The 21,920-nt window shown below is 44.5% G+C and overlaps 1 protein-coding gene across 1 annotated transcript in view; it reads left to right on the top strand.

Annotated features, from left to right (window-relative positions):
* The window catches only part of VIPR1 (vasoactive intestinal peptide receptor 1), a 117,054-nt gene that overhangs the window by 21,218 nt on the left and 73,916 nt on the right, over window positions 1-21,920 (top strand). Inside the window, exon 2 of the mRNA XM_036378930.2 lies at window positions 21,102-21,198. Coding sequence (XP_036234823.2) covers window positions 21,102-21,198 — 97 coding nt within the window. The remainder of the gene's footprint in view (window positions 1-21,101; window positions 21,199-21,920) is intronic.

Genomic DNA, 21,920 nt, shown 5'->3' with positions numbered 1-21,920 from the left:
CTACCTGGCAGGGCAGGAATGGGAGCTTGGTGAAGCTTGGAGCTGTGTCTGGGTTTGACTTTCAGCCAGGTGACAGGAGGACTGTGTGATTCCCTTCTGTGTGTGATTCCCTGAAGCCCAAAGCTGGGAATTTAGGAGTGAAATTAAGGGGCAAAGCTGCATTTCCACACTTGGAGAAGCCAATTTCTGCCAGAAATGCTCACAGCCTGATAAACCTGTGATGGCTGCATGGGGCACAGCTGGATCCTGATGCTGGTTTGGCTGTGATTTAAAAGTGCCATAAATTCTCATCTACAAAAACTGGCCCTCAATAACGGGTGCAGGACTGGGAATGGGATGTTCTGGGCAGGAAACAACCCCTTGGGGCAGGAAACCCAGTTAAGGCAAGTTAATGGTAGGAACCAGATGGTGGTGAACACAAAGTTCACTGTAGTGAGCAAAGCACAGGCTGTGGAACAGAAAATCCTCATTTTTCATGGGGCTGGCTGGAGTTTCTGAAGGGCTCCTGACCTTAAGCATGGTTTTCCTGTTGGCAATAGCCTGGATTTCTTGTCTGGAAGAGCTTTCCTTGCTGGACCAACCTCTGCCACAGCAGTGTGAGCTTGAGCCACTGAGAGGCGTTTTCAGCTCTGAGAATCCTCAGGGAAAAGGTTGAACTCTGCCAGAAGAGTGAAACAATTGGGTTGTGAAATCCCAGCCCTGAAGATGCTTTTTAGGTCCCTGCTCCCAGGTTAAGACCCAGATGAGTCTGATAAACCACGAGCAGTGCAATCCTCCTCTATGGGATGGGGTGTTGTATTTGTGGGGTGTTCTGTGGCAGGGAGGAATGATGGATCTGACTCCATGTTCTCAGAAGGATAATTCATTATTTTAAGGTACTATATTATATTAAAGAATGCTATACTAAACTATACTAAAGAACACAGAAAGGGTACAGACAGAATGCTAAAAAGATAATAATGAAAACTCCTGACTCTTTCCAGAGTCCTGACACAGCTTGGCCCTGATTGGCCAAAGAGTGAAAACAACTCCCAGCAGAATCCAATGAAACAATCACCTGTGGGTAAACAATCTCCAAACATTCCAGACAAGCAAAACACAGGAGAAGCAAATGAGATAAGAATTGTTTTCCTTTTTCTCTGAGGCTTCTCAGCTTCCCAGGAGAGAAATCCTGGGCAAAGGGGTTTTTTCAGAAAATGTGAATGCCACAATGAGGCATTCACAGATAGCAAGAGGGTTAAAGTGGGATCCCACAGCACATCTGCAGGCACAGGGATTGCACAATCAATTCTCTTTTGTAACATCCAAATAGCTCCTGAGGGGCAGGTGCAGCCAGAGTTCACTGTGTCCCCAGCCCCAGGCTGGGTTTCTGGGGTCCAGCAAGCCCAGAACTGATGACATGGATGTTCTTGCTTTGAAGAACAGAAAACAGCAACAACCAAAAAAAAAAGAGTAGGAATGGTGTTTCTTCCCTGGAATTGCAGAGTATCTCCTTCATTCAAGATGGATTTCTTTCTCCCACACATGGAACAGAGGGAGATATTACGCAGAGGACAGGGAGACTCCAGGCATTTTTCATTTTTAACAAGAATAGGATCAGACCCTCCATTTGTCCTGTAAAAACATCCCCAGGGTAGGACTGGATTGCAGATCAAGATGTCCAACTCTGCTTTTGTGGTCACTGGAGCTTTGATGTTGGATTTATCTGCCCCCAGATAGGGCCCTGTGCCAGTGCAGGAAGCTGAGGGCAGCAGAGGGGACAGGTCCCTCAGACACCTTTCCTTGGACCATGGGCTCCCCCAGCTCTTGAGAATTCAGCCTGGGACTTGGCAGCAAACTTCAGGCAAAGGAATTCTGCCATGGGGTGTAATTTCTCTGTCCATTCCTGCATGCACAGGGACTAGCTCCATGTCACTGTCTGCACTGGTGAAATACCAATAGCTCCTGGTCACTTTTGGCAACCCCAAAAACTAACAGCAAAACATCATAAAATTATTCAGAAAAAAAAAAAAAAAAGGAAGGAAAGAAAAAAAGAAGAAAAAAGAAGTTGAATTTCTCATTTATTTATCAGCTGTTTGGCATCTTTCTTCTCTGCTGCTCTCTTGGCTGGGATCACAGAATCATGGAATGGCTTTGGTGGGAAGGGATCTTAGAGTTCATCCCTGTCCAAGCTGCTGCTCTCAGCAGGGGCACCTTCCACTAGACCAGGATGTACTGAATATGGAAAAAAATAAAAGATACTGCAAATTTCCTGATGAAACTTTGGGAACTGGCAGCACCCATGGCTCCAGCAGGATCAATATGGTTTTTCTTTGCCTCTTCTTGCTCCATGACATGGATAGACAGACCCTGAGCTGGCTTTTTCCAACCCAAAGGTGTTAATCAAAGAGAAATGCCCCTGAAGTGGAGTTTTCGAGGATATCTGAGCAGCATTTCCTTCCCTTGCAGTTGAGAACATTACTGAAACTTCATTATTTAAATGTGGGGGTTTTTTTTCCAGACAAGAGCAAGTGGGCTTTCATGAGTGGAAGCCAACAACAGCTACTTGGGAAAGTCCAAGGAAAATGTAAAATCTCACTGCCTGGGCCAAAATCTGACATCAAAACCCAGGAAGTCTGTGCAGTCGGAGCTATATTAAGATTAGAGTAATCCCTGATGGGAAGGACAGATTATTTTATTTGGCAAGTTATTCAAAGCAGCTAATTTCCACCAGTTACCTCCAGTAAGACGAGTCCAACAACCTGTTTCTGATAAAATGTAACTCGTGCTCTGCTGAACTCTGCTTTTCAAGGGGCTGAGATGAGCAGCCCAACACATTTCCCCTGGCCTTTGCTGTTATTGGAGGTAATCTGGGGAGGGTTATGGATTTTCAGAGGTTTTCCGTTCATGTCCCACTGTGCTTTGCTCTGCTAGATTGAATTTTCTGATAGCAAAGGGCCTCTGAGCACATTCAACACCTGGTTAAGTTGCCTGAACGTGCTCCCAGTGGCTACTGAGATAACCTGAGGGCACCCAGAAGGATGCAGAGCTCCTCTACTTCCTTTTGTGCTTCCTTTCCACACCCTCCTTTGGTTTTTATTGACCTTTTAAAATCCTTGACGTGGTGTCATGGGACAGATCTCCCAGTGCCGTATAAAAAAAGGAGAATTTTCTTCTCGTCCTTCCTCTCTGCTCAGTTTATCCAGCAAACACTCGTGTTTGCCTTTTCCCAGCAGCACACACTGGGAGTTAAAGTGGAGTTATTTACCTCTTTTAATCCCCAAATTCTCTGCCACATCACTTCTTTCCCAAAATCCAGGCTGCTGTATTGGAGATCTGCACTGAGTCTGTTCTTTCTGGAGTCCAGGCTTTGCACTTGGCTGGGTTCAAACAGATCTCAGCCAGCTTTTACAAATGCTCTTAGGACAATTTACAATGCTGCAAGTTGTCCAGGCCTGCTAATTTTAAATGTTTATCTTTCGTGGATGCTGTTTAGCATCTGCCTTTGTTACTAATGAGCTGGAAAAAGCTTCTCCGTCATCAGCAGAGCCATGCCTGTTGCCCTGCTGCTTTCCAAATGCAGATCAAAATTATCACGTTGAACTTTCCTCTACTGGAGTGCACGGTCTGTAAAATTTTGTTTGTTGTAATTTTTTTTTTGTTTAAAAAAATTCCAAACTCAAAAACCTCCAAGGAAACAAAACTCAAAACAAATCAAATTAATAATAATAATAATAATAATAATAATAATAATACCAACAAAACATCTAAAAATATTAACTTCTCATTAAACTCTTATCTTTACCAGCTGCAGAGTTTTCCTGATGTCTTCAGGTTCTCATACAATGCTTCTAAAATTTCATGCTGCTTTGTTTGTATTTCTTCATCTCTGTTTGCCTTAGTTTAGTAAACACAGGGTTGTTGGTTCACTTATTTATTTTCACTTCCGATTCCCCCCTGTTCAATTCATGCTTGAGCTGTGATGAAGTTTTTACTCCAAGTTAATAATTTCCACTGGGAAACTGTGCCTGGCTTGGATCACCATCGTGTCTTTGGTGGCTTGGCCCTTCCTTCCAGGAGAAATAATGACCTGTGTGCAAAAAAATAACCTGGTCTGGTGGAAGGTGTCCCTGCCCATGGCAGGATCTGGAATGAGAGGGGCTTTCAGGTCCCTTCCAACCCAAACCATTCCATAATTGCATGATTTCATAAACAGGACAACCAAGAGGTAGTGGCTACTGAGATAATCGGAGGGCATCCAGAAGGATGCAGAGCTGCTCTGCTTCCTTTCACCTCTGCATCCACAGAATCATAGAAATGTTTGGATTGGAAAAGACCTCAAAGATCATTGAGCCCAACCCTTAACCCTGCCAGCTCCACTCCTCACCCATGGCCCAGTCCAGACCATTTTGAAGGAGGTTCCCCATCCTCAAGCTGGTGTCTGGTCATCAGGAGGAGGAAGTTTTTTGTCAGGATGCAGAGATCATGAGAGGAAAATGGGTTTTATTGAAGAAGCATCATTTGGGGGAACGCAGGGGTATTTTAATAGGCTCCCACAACATTCTGGTGTTGCTTTTGGAAGTCAGGGATGGCAATTTGGCAGTGGGGCTAGGATAGTATCATCCTAATGGCATTGTTGGGATGCTGTTCCCTGGGAAGGTGCAGAGGATCAACAGAGCAGTGATCGATTCCCTAAACAATTGTTTACTCAAAACCTGACCTTAATAAATACTCTAAACAGCACAGGGAAATTCCCCACAGTCCACAGAGAAGACCTGATAGGGGAACCTCATTCATTTCACAGGGAGGTGGTTTTCATGTTATTATGAACAATTTAAGTGCTGTTTCATTAACAGATTTACACTTGGTACAATTAATAAAACCAGAGAAAAAAAAGAATGTGCTGCATATTAAACTCAGCTTCCAGTCACTAGAACGCAGGCAAAGGGGGATCTCCTGCTTGATATCACTGTTTGTGGAGATATCTCTGTGTTTATAGAACATATTCCTCTTCACTGGGGTATGCATGGCAGCTTAAGAGCTTGGCTGGGTTTTTTCAGTTGATGTTTTCAGAAAATTCTCTGGGCTATGTTTGTTACATGTCCATGCTTGAAGTGTTCTTGTGGTGGATGCCTTCTGTGGGAAATCTGGGATATCCAGGAGTGTGTGATGTGGCCAGGAAAAAATCTGCTCAAGATCAAACTCTGGAGGGAAGAGGGCTGGATTTCTTAATCATTATTATTTTTATTTTTAATGAAGCACCTTAATCCTTTAGGATGCTTTTTGTGGTTATTTCCTCCAAGGCATTTTGTGATTAGAAACTTTGATGGCAGCTCAAGCTGTTGTAGAAGGAGTTTTGAAGGAGTTTTTAAACTGCTTGTGCAATTTCACCTCTGCATCCACAGAATCATAGAAATGTTTAGATTGGAAAAGACCTCAAAGATCATCAAGCCCAACCCTTAACCCTGCCAGCTCCACCCCTCACCCAGTCGAGACCATTTTGTAGCCCTGAGATTTATCCTTCTTGAATGAGTAAACTTGGCTGGATTCATTGTGAATCATCCATTATGTGGCTTTGCAGGTGTCATTTCCAGTTGCATCCTGAATTAAAATCCTGACAGGTCATTGCTGCTGGTTGGGGATTGCAGGTGAAGATCTTACACTGGTTGTTCTTCAGGTGCCATGGGGACACGGTTTGGTGGTGGATTTCACAGTGCTGGGTTAATCACACAGACCCACAGAGAATCACTGGGTTGGGAGAGACCTTCAAGGTCATCCAGTCCAACCCAGCCCCAACAGCTCAACCAAACCCTGGCCCCCAGTGCCACATCCAGGCTTTGTTAAACACACCCAGGCATGGGGACTCCAGCACCTCCCTGGGCAGCCATTCCAGAACTTTATCACTCTTTTATCACTTTTCCCTGCTATCCAGCCTGTATTTCCCCTGGTGCAGCTCGAGGCTGTGTGCTCTGGTTGTGTCAGTGCTGCTGCAGAAAGAGCCCAGGGCCAGCTGAGCACAGGCACCTTTCAGGAGCTGCAGAGAGTGATGGGGGCAGCCCTGAGTCTCCTTTGCTCCAGGCTGAGCACCCCCAGCTCCCTCAGGGCTTCCTCACAGGGTTTGTGTTCCCAGCCCCTCTCCAGCCTCCTTGTCCCCTCTGGATGTGCTCAGTGTCCCCAGGTCCTTCCCAAGCTGAGGGCCCAGAGCTGGGCACAGCACTCCAGGTGTGACCCCAGCAGTGCCCAGGGCAGGGCCAGAGTGACCTCCCTGCTCCTGCTGGCCTCACCATTCCTGAGCCAGGCCAGGAGCCATTGGCCTTCTTGGCCACCAGGGCACTCTGCTGGCTCATGGTCAGTCACTGCTGACCAGCACCCCCCAGCTCCCTTTGTGCCTGGGCACTGTCCCAGCCACACCATGCCCATCCTATTGTGGGCACACAGTTTGTGATGACAGGGATTGGGCTGTGGCTGAGCCTCATCCCCAATGAGCTCCAGCTGTGAGGAGCAGGTGAGCAGCACTGACAGCAATGAGCCATGGAGTGCCCAGGTATGCTGAGACATCACAGAGGGCACACAGGTGCAATGCATGAACATGGGGGAGTATAAAAGGTTGGGCTGGAGAACAACAAGGGTGGATGTTTGGAGCCTTCTAAAGTGATGTGATGGGCTGCAGGGATGGATGTCTGAAGCCTTCTGATGAGGTCTGGTGTTACTCTGTTTGGGTGAATGCTTAAAGCCTCTGTATGTTGGTATTCTGTGTATTGTGGCTGTCTCAGCTGTGCCATATGCTGTGACAGCCTGTAACATTGCAGGGAGTTATTGTGGCCAAAATGTTGGAATTTGGATTTATTAAACTTCATCTTATTGGGCTCTGTCCATTCATCCAACCATTCCAGGTCTCCTTGCAGGGCCCTCCTTCCAACAGATGGACACACACTCCCAGCTTAATGTCAGCCTCAAATTTGCTAATTAAATACTCAATAATGATTGGATTCAATGGCCTGAAAGGTCTTTTACAACCTAAATGTTTCTGTGATGTCAAGGTGTGTGGTTTGACTGGTCCTGTCAGCTCTACAAATCCTCAGGGAAAGGTAAAGCCACAGAGGACTGATTCTGTGATTCCCTGCTTGCCTTCATTCCTGCAATGTCCAAACCTCCTGGTGTTTGAACACAATACAGTCCTTATTAAAAAGGGAATTCCCAGGAATTTGTGCAACTGGATAGTCCTCAGTGAGCTTCACCCATGTGCATGTGAGCTGCTGGGCTGTGTGAATGGAGAGGGATTAAAATGAGGAAGTGTTGGAGTTTGTTTTTTAAGAATTCCTATTTTTATCATTTGGTGTTGATTTTGCAGGACAAGGCTGTATTTTTACCCTTCTGCTTCAACATGAACACATATCCAAAAGCTATTGGAATATGTGTTATTGCTTCAGGAGGGGATGGAGAGGGATGCCTTTTTCTGGGATTTTTCCTGCTTTTTCCTTGGGGTAAATGTTATTCCTTGCAGTTCCTCTTCCCTGTTCAGCTGTGACTCTGGAACACAAAGTTCATCTGGTGCACTGATATTTTAATTTGCTGAGAGGTGGTTATGTCACTGAGACTTAGATAAGGGACCTGGAAAAATTACCCTGGGTTTCTGTTCCCGACAGAACTTTTTATCCTCCCCAGCTTTATGAACTTCTCCACCTGAAAAATCAGAATTTCTCAGGTTTTTTGTCTTGGTTCATTTTCTTCAGAGGTTGGGCTGAGTTCATGGACAACCTGTTTTACTTTTGGCTGCTTCCTGTGTTAGGCTGCAAGTAAGATAAACAATTACAATAAACTGGAACCAAACTTTTGTTTTGGCCAAGGAAAAAGAAGCAAATAATCCCTGGCAGACTTTTAAATGGAGCACGTGTATCTGTTCTGGAGTGAAAACACTTGAAACTGGAGTCCAGGCAGGGCCAGAAGAATGATAAAAGGTCTGGAAAATGCTGCTGAAGAAAAAAAATGAAAGAACCGGGAATGTTTATTCTAGAAAATGAAACACTGAGGGACAACTCACAACTTGTCTTTAAGTATTTGATAAAACTTCTGCAAATAGAAAGCAGGAGGAAGAAAAAGCTCCATAACCAGTCTGGTTAGAATCACAGATTTGGTAGGGTAGAACTACAAATTTAAGGTTGCAGCCACAGAAATCTAGAGTTTCAAAATGTAGGTCAAGTCTTTTTGATGGTCAGCAGAGAGAAGCCCAGGAATGGGTTAGGATCTATGGGGACACTGATGAAGGATGGGGCAAAAGGTTATAGAAACCATTTCTGGGATTTCTTACTTCTAAACAGGGATAAAATAGTCAGGCTCTTATGGAATGTCCTAATCTTTGTTGGTTTTTTTTTTTTTTTCTGATAGTTAAAAGAAAAATCCCAAGAATTACACCTTCTCCCTTTACTCTTGGCAAACTCAACATCACTTTCGTGCAGAACCAGGTCAGCTGAGTTTGGAAGGGACCTCTGGAGCTCAGCTGTTGGCCTCTGTGAAATTTAATTTTACCACCTGCATAGCTCCAACCATCAGGTTCTTCCTTGGACCTGCAATACAAACAGACCCAAATTATTTGGGAGAGACGCTCCAGAAAGGCTCTTCTGGCAGCATTAAACCATCCCCAAGCAAAGCTTTGCTTCTAATCCTCATTTGTCTCATTAGAGAGTTCAGTCCCTGGAATTTAAACCCTTTTTCCACATTTAATAAATATCCTTGGGAAGAAATCTTATTGTTTAAGCTCTTGCTGGTTGTGATTGATTACACATTTGCTTTCTCTCTCCCTAAGTTTAGATGGGCTTTTCTTTTTTTTTAATTTGCTTTTTTATTGTTATTTTTTTATCCTAACTTTTTTTTTTATCCTAGAAAAATGTTTTTGCCTTAGTTTCATGCTTTCTTCCTCAGAACCAAAGTTAAATTTAGTTATCTTTTTTTCTCTCTCTTTTTTTTTTTTTTTTTTTAATTTTACTTTACTTTTACCCCACCCCCCCCACTTCTCTTTCCAGTCAGGAAATTGTAGCCCTGCTGTAGGAGTTGCAGTTTCTGGGGGAGCTGTCAGGTGTTTTTGCTGTCCTGATTTAATGGGATGCTGGGGTAGAGCCAGGAAAGATCCAATCCTGATGGAAAAGGTTCCAGGCAGGTAGAGGCTGCTAAAGCAAGGAGGAGGTGGCTGTGAAGGGCTGATTACTCCAAAGGCACCACCAGCATCCTTTAAATTACCCCTCTCTGTCCCTTTTTAAGGATATTTGCCCCATCTTTAGTCATAGGCAGATCTGGATTGGCCATTTTCAGGTGTGAGCACACAAATGATTAATAAAGAGCTCATTCCACCCATGGCAGGGACACCTTCCCCCATTTCAGGTTGCTCCAAGCCCCATCCAGCCTGGCCTTGGGCACTTCCAGGGATGAGGAATTCACAGCCTCACTGGGCCATCTCCTTTAGTTTCCTCCCAGTTTTATTAATCCTTGTGCCCATTGTTATGGCAGTCATTCCTTTTAGCACAAAATCAGACTTTTTACCCAGGTTCAGAAAGTTTTAATTCGCTGACTTTTATCTCTCCCCCCCTCAAAAAAAAACCCAAACCAAACAATTACATTATAAAACAACCTTATAAGTTACCTTGCCATGATTTACTCTCAATAAACCACATTTTCTGTTTTGTCCCCATCTCCATTTGCTCCCACTTTCCATCACTCTTCCTTTCAATTCCTGTTCAAAAGTCCTGTGTATTTAACTCAGATTAACCTGCTGAGAGCAGTCTGGATCTTTTTCCCCCCCTCTCCTCCCTACATATAAAAAAGCTTTACATTTGTTGACTTTGAGCCGGATGGTGCCACTCCCACCATCCCATCTGAGCACCTTTTTCCTGTCTGAGTGGCTTCCACCCCACATCAGTTTCCACAGCCCTTCACACCCAGCCCTGTTGTTGTTCTCAACTATTCAAGCTAAATCATTTTCATGTGCAACTATTCCAGTTTGCATTAGTAAAATTCTATTTTCACCTCCAGTTCTTTGGAGAAGCCAGTGAACAGAAGCTGGGGTGGGGCTCCCTGTGAGTTCTCCTTTTCTTGCTGCTATATTTGGCTTTCTCTAGAATTTCAGCTCTTTGCATAGTAATCTCACTTGGTTTCTTTTCCTGTTGTTCTCTTTTTAGCCCTGTTGCTCAAAGGCATTTTCTGCTCAGCTGAGTTGATCCTGACAGCCAGGCTGAGACTTCTAGCAATGCTCAGAGGTTTTCTGCTCCTCCTGCTGCTCTAAACATTGTTTTCTTTCCAAGATCCTCTTCCCAGGTGTCCTGTCCACTGATGCCCATCCCAGGTTTTACCTTCCTAGCTGCCTACTCTGTTGTTTTCCTCATATCCAAAATTCCTAAACTGAGATTTGAAGTCTTTCCCTTCTTCCTATGGAAGAAGGACCCAATTATTTTCTTTCCCGCTCCTTTTTCCACACAAATTCTCCCTTTTTCTGTTGTCTCTTTCCTGTCAGACCAGGGTATTTTGAGGAGAATATTTCAATATTTCATATCTCTGACAGATGTGGATATCAATGTACACTGGCACATGGAAAGGTCTTTTAGAGATATTCAAATGCTGGGACCAGAGGGTGTGAAGTATTTAGGGGGGGTTATTACTGCTTTGTCTATTTTTTTTCTATAAGGAAGGAGTTTTTGGAGGCAGAGAGGCCAACTGACAGTTTTGTTGTGGGTTTTTGGGTGGGGTTTTTGTGGTTTGGGGTTTCCTTAGGTTGAGGTTATTTTTGGTTGGTTTTTTGTGGTTTTTTTTTTTTTTTTTTTGGGGGTTTTCTACTTTGGTTTCTCCATTTGTCAAAAGACATTAAAGACACTACCTTTGTAAAATACGAAGATCTACAGCCAGTGGCATCACCTGAGAGAGGTCTGGTGATGCTGTACCACTAAGATTTGGTTTTGTCATCAAAGCACTCATTTTCTGTGTCATTTGTGCTCTTCTATATTTTCCCTTTTAACCAGACAAAGCAGAAACATCTTCCCTCTAATCTCTTTCCCCCATCTGTGCTGTTAGCAGGCAGGGAATTACAAAAGGAAATGCCTGGGGGAATAAAGCAGAATTAATCATCTTCCTGAGCATCAGGTTCACCACGAGCTGGTGCACAGTTTGGGGGTGCTGGAAGCTGGTTTTGTTTGGGGATGGATGGGCAGCAAAGCTCTCCCCCAACAGCCAAGCTGGGCTGGTGAATCCCTGCAGGAAGCAAGACGATTTTGTAATTTCTTCTTTAAAACTATTGGAAATCACTTCCCTGGTCAAGCCTCACCATGGCCCATCCCTGGGAATGTCCAAGATCAGGTTGGATGAGACTTGGAGCAGCCTGGGATAGTGGAAGGTGTCCTGCCCATGGCAGAGGGTTTGGAATGAGGTGATCTCCAAGGTCCCTCCCAACCTGAACCATTCCAGGATTCTGTGTTTAAAACATGGAAGCTGCTGGGGTTGTTTGGGTTTGAAATGTGGATATTTCCACCATCTGACACTTCACTGGGATCACCTGTCTCACCTGGCACTCAGCTGTGTGCTCAGGAGTGTTGATGGCAGGGATGCAGCCCTGTTGCAGCACCTCTCTGTGAGCAGGAAGGTGGTGGGAGCTGTCAGAAGGATTAAATGTGGCCCTCAGGCTCCTGGAGAGACGTCAGTGCTCTCCTCAGGTGGAAGAGCTGTGTGCATGCCTGGTTTAGACAGCGTGGGCGAGTGTGTGTCATGTCCTGTGTGTCATGTCCCATTTGTCACCTTTTCAGGCTCTTAGGCTCGTGTTACAACCTGTCCAGCCTGTGGCTTTAACTCCCTTTTCAGGCATCAGGAGTGCAACCACATTTTGAATCATTCCCATGTCTTCATTCTGACCCTGCACACAGGACTGTGCAGGGGGAGTGGTGATAGTTTTGTTTATTGTTTACTCCTCCAGGACTGTTAAATTCCTCCTAAAATCTGCAGTCAGGCTCCTAAGTCCTGATGAGGATGTCCCTCTTCAGCAATTGCTCAGACACATGATGTCTTCCATGTGCACTGGCCATTGGGCACAGGAGGGTTATCAAAAATGTCTTTACTCAAAGCTGGCAAACTTAAATGTAATTAGACACTCCCCTTCAGGAGACCTTTGGGCACTCAGTGTCCTCCAGCATGTTCTGTTCTTCTGATTCAGCTCTGTCCGTGTGTCCATCCTGTGCTGGCTTAGGTCAGGATCTCTTTGCTTGCTCTCTGTGTGATTTTTCCCCATTTTGGTGAACCCTTTTTCCCCATGGCAGTAATGCTCCCTCTAGTTGTCCCAACCTTGCTCTGCTTCACAAGTGCCTTGTCCTTTTGTTTCCCACCTTCCTCAGCCAAGGGAGGAGAGATGGTCCTGTCCTGTTGTTTGTCTTCTTGTTGTCACTCTTGAGCTTGGAGTGGCTTCAAACCACTGGGCCACTCTTGACTCCCTCATTTTTAGGAACATTCCTTAGGTCAGGATCTCTTCATTTTCTCTCTGCGTGGTTTTCCCCATTTTTGTGAATCCTTTTTCCCCATGATAGCATTGCTCCCTGTAGCTGTCCCAGCCTTGCTCTGCTTCACTCATTTTACAAATCACTTGTGCTTTTGTTTCCCACCCTCTTCAGCCAAGGGAGGAGAGGTGGCTCTGTCCTGATTTTTGTTAGAGAAGCTCTGGAGTGGTTCCAAACCTCTGGAGCACTCTTGACTCCCTCATTTTTAGGAACAATGACTTTTTCCTTTGTCCTGAGGCTCATTCCTTTTTCCTGAGAGCTCATCCCAGCATGTCCTCCTTCCTGGAAGGCACACCTGGATGCTTCAGACCATCTGTGAGGAGCCATTCACTAGAGGGCTCTGATAAAAATGCTTCATAAAGCCATGAGTAATGTACTCATCCAGAGCCTTGACTGAGCCACTTCTGCTCCATTTGAAAGAGGGAACATTCCTTATTTTTGCCCAATGTCTGAATGAACCAAACTCCTCTGTCTGAATGAACCAAGCTCCTCTTGTGCCAACACCTTTGTGTTTTTTGTGCTCCCCTTTGTGGGGAAGCAGCCCTCTGAGAGTGAATTCTTTGAAATGAGATGTGCTTATGGATTGTTCCAGGAACATACCTGGATTTTCATAGAAAGCTCTGAATAGTGTCACAAACAAGCCCTGTTTAGGGCCACTAGCTTAGAATGGAAGTGATGTACGAACAGTAAAATCATCCTGGAATTTCTCTTAGGTTGGTTTGGTAAAAGATGTGGAAGGTACTGATAGCCAAGAAGGTTAAAACCTTATCCCAAACTGTGTTTTGGAAGGGCACTGAGGTGACTGCTGGATAACACAGCCCACAGGAAGGATTATTTTAAGCATTCCCTTTTTCTTGTTTTCTCTGTTTCCTGTTTCTTTCTCCAGGATGTGGTACTGACACTAAACCTTCCACTGTCCCAGGCTGCTCCAAGCTCCATCCAACCTGGCCTTGGACACTTCCAGGGATGGGGCAGCCACAAATTCCATGGACAACCTGTGCCAGGGCCTCCCCAGTGAATCATTTCCTTCCTAATGTCCAATCAAAGCCCCTTTCCTTTCAGTTTAAAGCTGTTCTGTAACATTTCCCTTTGCTCTCCTTACCTGAGTGCATGAAAAAAACCAACCAAACAAACAGTGAGAAGCTGTGGACAGGATTTGCCTCCTCTCCAAACATCCCCAGGGCTCCAGGTGAAGTTGGTTCTTATTCCAGCTCTGAAGGTTTCCAGGGGGGATGCAGGGCAAGCCTGGTGTCACTCCAGCCCTTCCTTTCCTGCTGGTGTTGTCACACTGGGCTCACACTGCATTTCTAAACAACCTCAGGGCTTTCACTTCCCCTAAAACTTAACAGGAGCTGCCTGTTTGTGACCAAAACTGCTGTTCCCAGGGGTCTGAGGATGAGGGAAGAGACGAGGATCTGACTCCATGTTTCAGAAGGCTGATTTATTATTTTATGATATATATTATATTAAAACTATACTAAAAGAATAGAAGAAAGGATTTCATCAGAAGGCTGGCTAAGAATAGAATAGCAAAGAATGATAACAAAGACTCTGTCTCTGGCTCTCTGTCTGAGCCAGCTGGGCTGTGATTGGCCATTAATTAGAAACAACCACAGGAGCCCAATCCCAGATGCACCTGTTGCATTCCACAGCAGCAGATAACCATTGGTTACATTTTGTTCCTGAGGCCTCTCAGCTTCTCAGGAGGAACAAACCTGAGGAAAAGATTTTTCATAAAAGATGTCTGTGACATTCTCTTCTTCCTGAAAAACCCCAATCCATTTCTTTTTCCCAGCAGAGGCATTTGCAAGCTTGTCCCAAAGGAGTTAAGGCACACAGCTGCTCAGCTTCCCTTTCCCTGGGGCTCTCCAAGCCCTTTGCAGAACACTCCCTTTTCCCTCAAATCTTCCACAGAAATGGGAGAATCTGACTAAAAGGAGGCTCTGAGCCCCCAAGCTGCTGGATTGATTTGGCCAAGTTGCCTTTGTTTGACAGGATGAGCTGGGAAAGGACATCTGCTTTCCTTGTCTGATGATGGATCTGTCATTGGCAGGATTATGTTTGGCAGGATGATAAAGTGCAGTGGTTTGAGCAGCTAAGTGGGACTCAAGAGATTTGGGAATTTGCCTGGGCCTCTTTTATTTGGGAAAGTCTCCCAGGGACATGCGCTGCTGCCCATGGTCCATCACTGCTGGTTGGTCACAGAGAAATTTATTTACAACACAAGAGAAAATAACTTTTCTCTGTTTAAAAATCACTGGGTTTACAAATCCTCCTGGATTGATCCTACAAAGGGCACACAGGAGGTTTGGGGTGTTTTAAACTTGGATTTATCTCCCGTTCTGTCTATATTACTGATATTTAACATTTACTTCATGACATTTGTAGCATGGTTTTGGATTCTTGCACAATGGTCCTTCAGAAGAGCAAATAATTATAATACTTCATAAATAGTCGCTTTTAAAAATTTTATTTTCCCCAGGCCATTGGAGCTTTTGCAGCTTTTGACAGACTTAGTGTTGGAAATTGTGTCACTCATCACTATAGAAAAATATCCTTGGTGTCTTCCTTTTCCCATTCTTGCCCTTTTACACTGCATTTTTTTGGCTGGCTCAGAGGGGTTTTAGGAATAAAGCTGTATTTTCCTGAGGATGTCTAAAAGGAAAAAAAAAAAAAAAAAAAAAGGATCTGAAAATCTAGTTTTAAGACAGAGCTGAATGAAGTTAGGGAAGAAATCAAAGCCAGGGTTGTTTTGAGAGAAGTCCCTTCAGTCCTGTGTTCCTACAAATAAAGAGTATGGATGAAAGGCAGAGGGAAGTTTTATTTCTGATGCTTGAGATAAGACCTGCCTGCTAAAATCTTTCATTTCCTTTGTGGTTCACATGAAGAAAGGGTTAAGAAACTTCACCTCGAGCAGTGACTGAAGTCAAATTACAGAAACTCTTGGAAGGCAACTTGCTCTTGTCTTATTGCATTCCTATTTTGACAGAAGTTCTGGGAAGGTGGGGATGGGGAGAAATTGTCACTTAGAACTGGAAGTGAACCCATGTCCACTTCCACTGAGCTGAACAGGAATGAGTGAGGGGTGGGATTGTGTCATCTGAAGAGTTTTCAGTTCTTCTCCTCCTTTGTTTGACCCCAAATCCTGTTATCCCTGTGGTCACCCTGGTTCTCATCTGTGGAGTCTCCAACCAGTGAGCCCAGAAGTACCCTGGGTGTTGGTTTTTCTTTTTTTGGTTTTTTGTTTTGTTTTTTTTTTTTTTTGCTTTAGAGATGGGGCAATTGAGGTGTTTTAAATTTTTTTTAGTTTTATGTGAAGGGTGAGACAATGCAGGTGTTATAATTTACATTATTATAATTAAAAGCTAACTACTATTTAATTATAATACAATATAAGTGCTTCTTGGCTTATCAGCTTCAGCCACACCATGCTGTAAATGCCTTAAAGTCAATAATCTAAAATTACCTCTCATGGGTGTCACTACAATGCATTTTTCCTGTTCTATTTCTTCAAAGTACCCAGTCTTATTTGCAAGGTTATCTTTTGAAACTTGTTTGTAGTTCCAGTTCTCTCTCAACACTGTCTTGTTCTATGGTATTTCCAAATCATATTCAATATTTTTTGATCTCAAGGTTTGTACACAGATGCACACACTGTGTGAGCCTTCTGTCAGGCTTGGAGAATTCCCCACAAATGCATTTCCCACACCTGGGACCAGGAGAAAGGGGCACACTGAGGCTCACAGCCCTTCTCCTGTGACTCCCACCTGTCTCTGAGGAGCTGCCACGTGTCCCCTGGATATTCTGGCCCTGCAGATGAGACAAAACATTTCTGCAACTCCTCCAGTCTTGGCAATCTTTGGAATTGTATTTAATTAAGGACTGTACACAACGGCTTTATTTGCAGCAGCAGACTGCACAGTAATCCTCTAACAATTCCTGGGATCTGTTGGGAAGGAAAACTCTCATCAATAAAGACTTTGGTTACAACTCCTTGTGGAGTGAGAGTTGCTGCAGAGCTCAGGGCTGCAAGAAATCACGTCCAGAAAAACAACCCCTTCATCTTTCTGCTCATGGGTCAGAGTGGGAAAACCCCTGAGAAACCCACCTCACCTTTACAGGGTGTTTGAGGCATGCCAGGAGGGATTTGTGAGGGGTGGTTACCACATTTCAGCTTCACCCGTAATGGATATTCCCAAGAAACTGGATTACAACTCACCCTGTGATGTTAACGTGAGCTAACCATGCTTTTTGCTTTATATTTACTTTTTGGATGGGAAAAGTGAACTCATGTGCTCCCCAGCCCTTTGTCTGTGTGGCCAGCTGCCCACTGCAGTGAAAGAGGCCAAAGCCCAAAATCTTTGCTTTTTCCATAGGAAAAAACCCAAACAGAACAACACAACCTAGTGAAAAACAGCCTGGAAATGGGGAATTAGTAAAGTGAGTTTGTACAAAGCTGTCTATAAAGTCTAATTCAACTTTTCCAGGAGGAATAGACCAAAGAAAAATAATTATTTAGCCTCTCCTCCAAGGAATATCCCCTTTGCTGGGCAGGTCTGACACCTCTTCAGGGCTCTTTCCAACCACACGAGCATTTTGTCACCTGGGGGGCAATGAAGGCAGCTGAACTTGTTCCCTGATGACCCCCCCCAGCAAAAAACCCCACACTTTCTATTTCCTAATGATGTCAAAACTGTGATATTTTTGTTTTATTTTTATTCCATCTGCCTTTGTCAACCTGTATCAGTGACTGCTGTGACACGTGAGGGTTATTGCTGTTATCACTGAGGAGGAGGAGTGATGGAGTTATTTATTTACTTCTTTAGTTAATGTGCAAAATGAGCCATAAGCTTCAAGTCCCCCAGTGTGAATCTGTTTGTTGACCTTGATTGAGTTAAAGGTCTGTGGACATTAAATTCACACATCACTGACCTTTTCCAGCTGAGTGCTGGGTGTTTAAGTTTGAAGCCATCCAACCACAGGCAGTGGAGGGGGGGATGAAAGCCTTCAGAGCTGGTGTTTGCTTGCTCTCTGTGGACTTGGAGGAATGGTAAAAAAAAATCAGGTCAGACTAAGCACAGAGCTCTGACTCAGCTAAAAGTGAGGATGATGTGTCCCACTGACAGAGAAGCTGAGATACATCCCACTCTTTTCTTTATGGGATCATAAAATCATTAAGGTTGGGAACGATCTCCAGGATCATCAAGAGCAGTCATTAGCCCAGCACTGCCAAGGCCACCACTAGCTCATGTCCCCAGGGGCCACATCTACATGGCTTTCAAGTATCTCCAGAGGATGGTGACTCAACCACTGCCCTGGGCAGCTGTGCCAGGGTTAACCCTTCCAGTGAAGAAGTTTTCCCTAATATCCAAACTAAACATCCCCTGCTGATAATTGAGGCCATTCCCTCTTGTCCTGTCACTTGTTACTTGGGAGCAGAGCCACATCTGGCTGTCCCCTCCTGTCAGGAGCTGTGCAGAGCCACAAGGTCCCCCCTGAGCCTCCTTTTCTCCAGGCTGAGCTCTCTCAGCCTCTCCTGGTGCTCCAGCCCCTTCCCCAGCTCCATTCCCTTCCCTGGACACTCTCCAGCCCCTCAATGTCCTTCTTGTCACAAGGAGCCCAAAACTGACCCCAGGGTTGGCGGTGTGGCCACACCAGTGCCCAGCACGGGGGACAATCCCTGCCCTACACCCAGTTCCTGATCCAGTCCAAGTGCCAGTGCCCTTCCTGCCCACCTGGGCACACCTGGGCTCCTGTTCAGCTGCTGTCACCAGCACCCCCAGGACCTTTTCCAGTCCCTCTGCCCCTGACCTGCAGTTTTGCTTGGGGTTGTTGTGAGCACCTTCTTGCCCTAAAAGCTCACAAGGAGTCAGCACCAGCACCACAAATCCAAGATCTTCTGTATTTTGGTATTTAGCTGCTGGACGCTTTTTACAGAGTTTTGCCTAACATAGATATATTTTCTTTTGGATTGTATGGCAAAAAAAAATTATGAGATTTTAAAGATTCTACGTATAATCAAATTTACCTGAGCCTGTCACAAGCCCACTTTTCAAAACTGAGCCTCATTTGTTTTTTAAAGGTGATAAAACCAGTTACTCAGGAGTAAATATTGGACCATTGAGGTGAATATACAATTATCCAACTCAGGCATAAGATTTTAGTCAAGGGAAGAAGTGGCAGTGAAGTACTTGCTAATGGGCTTGTTGTAAAATTTACAGCCTAAAAAAATTCAGATCTACTGTAGAACTAGAGAGTGCTTTGCCAGCCCTGATCAAAGTTAGAGTAGTATGAATTAATTAATTTATAAAGTGAAAACCAGAGGTATTTATAGATGTGAGATGAATTTGGCAAATGTTTAAGTCCAGAGAGTTAAAACTTCCCCTTGAAAAAGTCAGAATGTTTTGAAAACATTTCAATCTTTATTTTTCCAGCAAGTGTTCTGCAAATCTCTCATGCTTCCCCTCGTGCTTTTTAAAGGTTAAAATAAAATGGCAAGAAGAACTGTAAATCAAAACAAAATAACTCTATGGTATTTCAGATGAGCCAAGATGAAATTTCCAAAGATCTGTTTCCCTTTGGGGAAAAGAAATATTTGAGAACGAAGACAACTCCAAATGATTCCCCTTCTTCTGGTGTTTGTATTTTTATTTATTTTTAATTTGACTAGAAAACCACAATTATTTGTTTATACACTACTAATCAAGGCCCACTCCCAACCTAAAGGAAATTAAAATCTAAACCAAGCGTGGCATGAAACAGGGAAGAGAGCAGGATAGGTTAATAGGAAATGGTGAGATTAATTTATTGTGTTAAATTATTTTCTAATCCAAACCCAAATTTACATCAAACAATTGTTCCTTCAAAGGATTGCTGGACTTTTTTTGTCTTAAAACCTTGACCGGCAAATATATCAACAGAGCAATAACTCAACGCATTTTGAAACGAGACAGGAAATTATTTTTGTTTTCTTAATTTATTTTCTCTGCCTATTTCTGATGAAAATGTATGGTTTTCCCAAAACCCTCAAGAGGGAGCAGTGAATCAATCACTTCTCCTGTGTCCTCATGATCTGTTCCTGAAGTTCACCCCACTGATGCTTTTTCCCACATTACATTTAACAGGGTCAGTATGAACTCAAGCCAAGGCTTGGCTCTCTTGACATCATTCCCTTCTCTCCACCTCTTTGCAGCTGGATTTCTGAAAATCCAGCTCCATTTTTCTCCAAATCCATTTTTCTCCCTGTTGAATGCCCTTTGCAATCCCTTTAAAAGAGCTGGGGTTGGGAGCAGCCTCAGTTTCTGGCCATGGCAATGGCCAAGGTGTCCTGTCAAAGCTGAGAGTGTGTTGGTGACAAGGGGACACTGAGATATGTGTGAGTTCCTTTTTTTTGAGTTAAAAATCACCACTTCCACGTTTTATGGTTGAGGCAGTTCATGAATTTCAAGTTGTGAGGAGTCCACAATTAATTACCTGAACACTTATGGCCACTGTTGTATTACAAACACAACTTGATTAGGGCTGAGTGAGGAGAAACCACTTGACGGGGAAAAGCCTTCTCGCTGGAAATTTCCTGCTTTTTAGCTCCTTGATCTCCTAATCTGCATCAGAGATTCTGTTCTTATTTGATTTGGGGTTTGTTGTGCTTTGAGTTAGTGTGAGAGCCAGGGAATAAACCACAAAGCACAGGTCCCACTGGTCCTGGCATAAATATTAAATCTGCCCTGCCCTACATAGCTGGTGGTGCTGGTGAGCCAGGCAGGGTTTCCAGAGCATAGAGCAGCAGAATTGCTCCTCATCTGTTGGAATCCAAAATGCAAGGAACTCTCAGAACTTTGGGCCTGGAAACCAAAGCTTAGGATTAAACCCAGGATTTGATCTGAGACCTTGGAAAAGGCTCCCAAACTTAGATGACAGAAGCAAAAATGTGGATTTATAGTTTAAAGCAGAGACACATTAAGCTAAGTAAAGGAAAGTTTAGAGTTTTAGAGTTTAAGATGTAGAAAAAATAAAAGTAGTTACAGATGTAAACAAGGAGTTTAGGATGCAGCACTGTAGGTTTGTGTGCCATAACATGGTTGGCTAAGAAAGCTTACACTGTAGCATGGGTCCATAAGACTAAATATTTAAGGATTGGGTCAAAAACATAAATATCCTTGTTGGCAGTGTTTTATTGGTCAATAACTCCTTAAAAGGTCTTGTAACTCGAGGTTTTGTGACCTTCTGAGCCATGCAGTGAAGATGTGAGCTGAACTCACCCTTCCTGCCTATGTACAAGAAAATAAACTGCATCATCAAAAACAATTCAGAGGCCCCATCTTGAATCCTTCCAAAGTCCCCCACAAGTGAATTATCACACTGATCATCAGAAAAAAATAGGTTGTGGGGTTTTTTTCCTAAGGAAATGGAGAGAAATGCTGATTTTTTTCAGCAGCTCTGGGTTGTTCTCCCTCCTCTTGGGCGAGCATAAAATAAGGCTGGGTGCAGATCTGTGCAATGGTCCTGGAGAGCTCCAGCTTGTCCCACAAGGCCATGAATCCCCAGGAATGCCTCCCTGAGGGCGGGCTTTGCTCATTGTCTCCTTCTGTGCCCTCCCTGCAGGCGTCCAGCACGCGGCCAGAGTGCAGCATCATGCAGGAGATCGAGGAGGAGCGCAGCCAGTGCCTGGCAGAGCTGACCTGGGACAACCAGACCTCAGGTATGGCAGCGCTTCTGTCCCTCCCTGGCCAGCAAACCCAGCTCCCTCAGCCTCACAGCTGCCTTGTCCTGGCCATTTCCCAGCCCTTCTGCTGCTGGAGCAAGGATTCCTCCAGCTGCTCTTCAGGAGGGAGAGAAATAGGTGTTTCCGAAGTCAGCCAAGGGTTCGAGCAGCTCTGCAGGTTCCCTTGCAGCCTCCTGGCTGGGAATGCCTGACTGGGGTGTTTCAGTGGGTTTAATCACAGTTGTCCACCTCCTTGAACAAGAATTTTTCCATTTTTTCCTTGGGAACTGAACTGAAAGCCTGAAGTTCTCCTAAGTCTTGGACCACTCTAAGGGAAGTCATTGGGACCATCTCCTTTGATTGAGTCGCCCTCCCTTCCCTGTGCCAAAACTGCTCCTGTCCTCATGGTGGAGCAGAGGGTGCTCCAAGGCTGTGAAGTATTTCTGGAGTTGGGACAGGCAGCTGAGATCCTCTCCTTGTTCATGGAGCACTGACCACACTGAGAAATCCCCCTGGAAGGGTCTCCAGTGTCCTTAACCCTCTTCTTGCTTCAATGGTCAGCAAAGGAGGAAGGTCTTGGTGCTGCCCCATCCCATCCATCCCATTGATCCCATCCCATCCCGTCCTGTCCTGTCCTGCAGCAGAGCTGTCAGAACCCCATTTTAAGGCATCCAGTTGGATCTCTCCCCCTCCAAGTGCCTCTCTTAAGTTACCAACCC

Source organism: Molothrus ater, chromosome 1 (assembly GCF_012460135.2).
Source record: "Molothrus ater isolate BHLD 08-10-18 breed brown headed cowbird chromosome 1, BPBGC_Mater_1.1, whole genome shotgun sequence".
Lineage (NCBI taxonomy): Eukaryota > Metazoa > Chordata > Aves > Passeriformes > Icteridae > Molothrus > Molothrus ater.
This window is presented reverse-complemented; position numbering and strand designations above follow the sequence as displayed.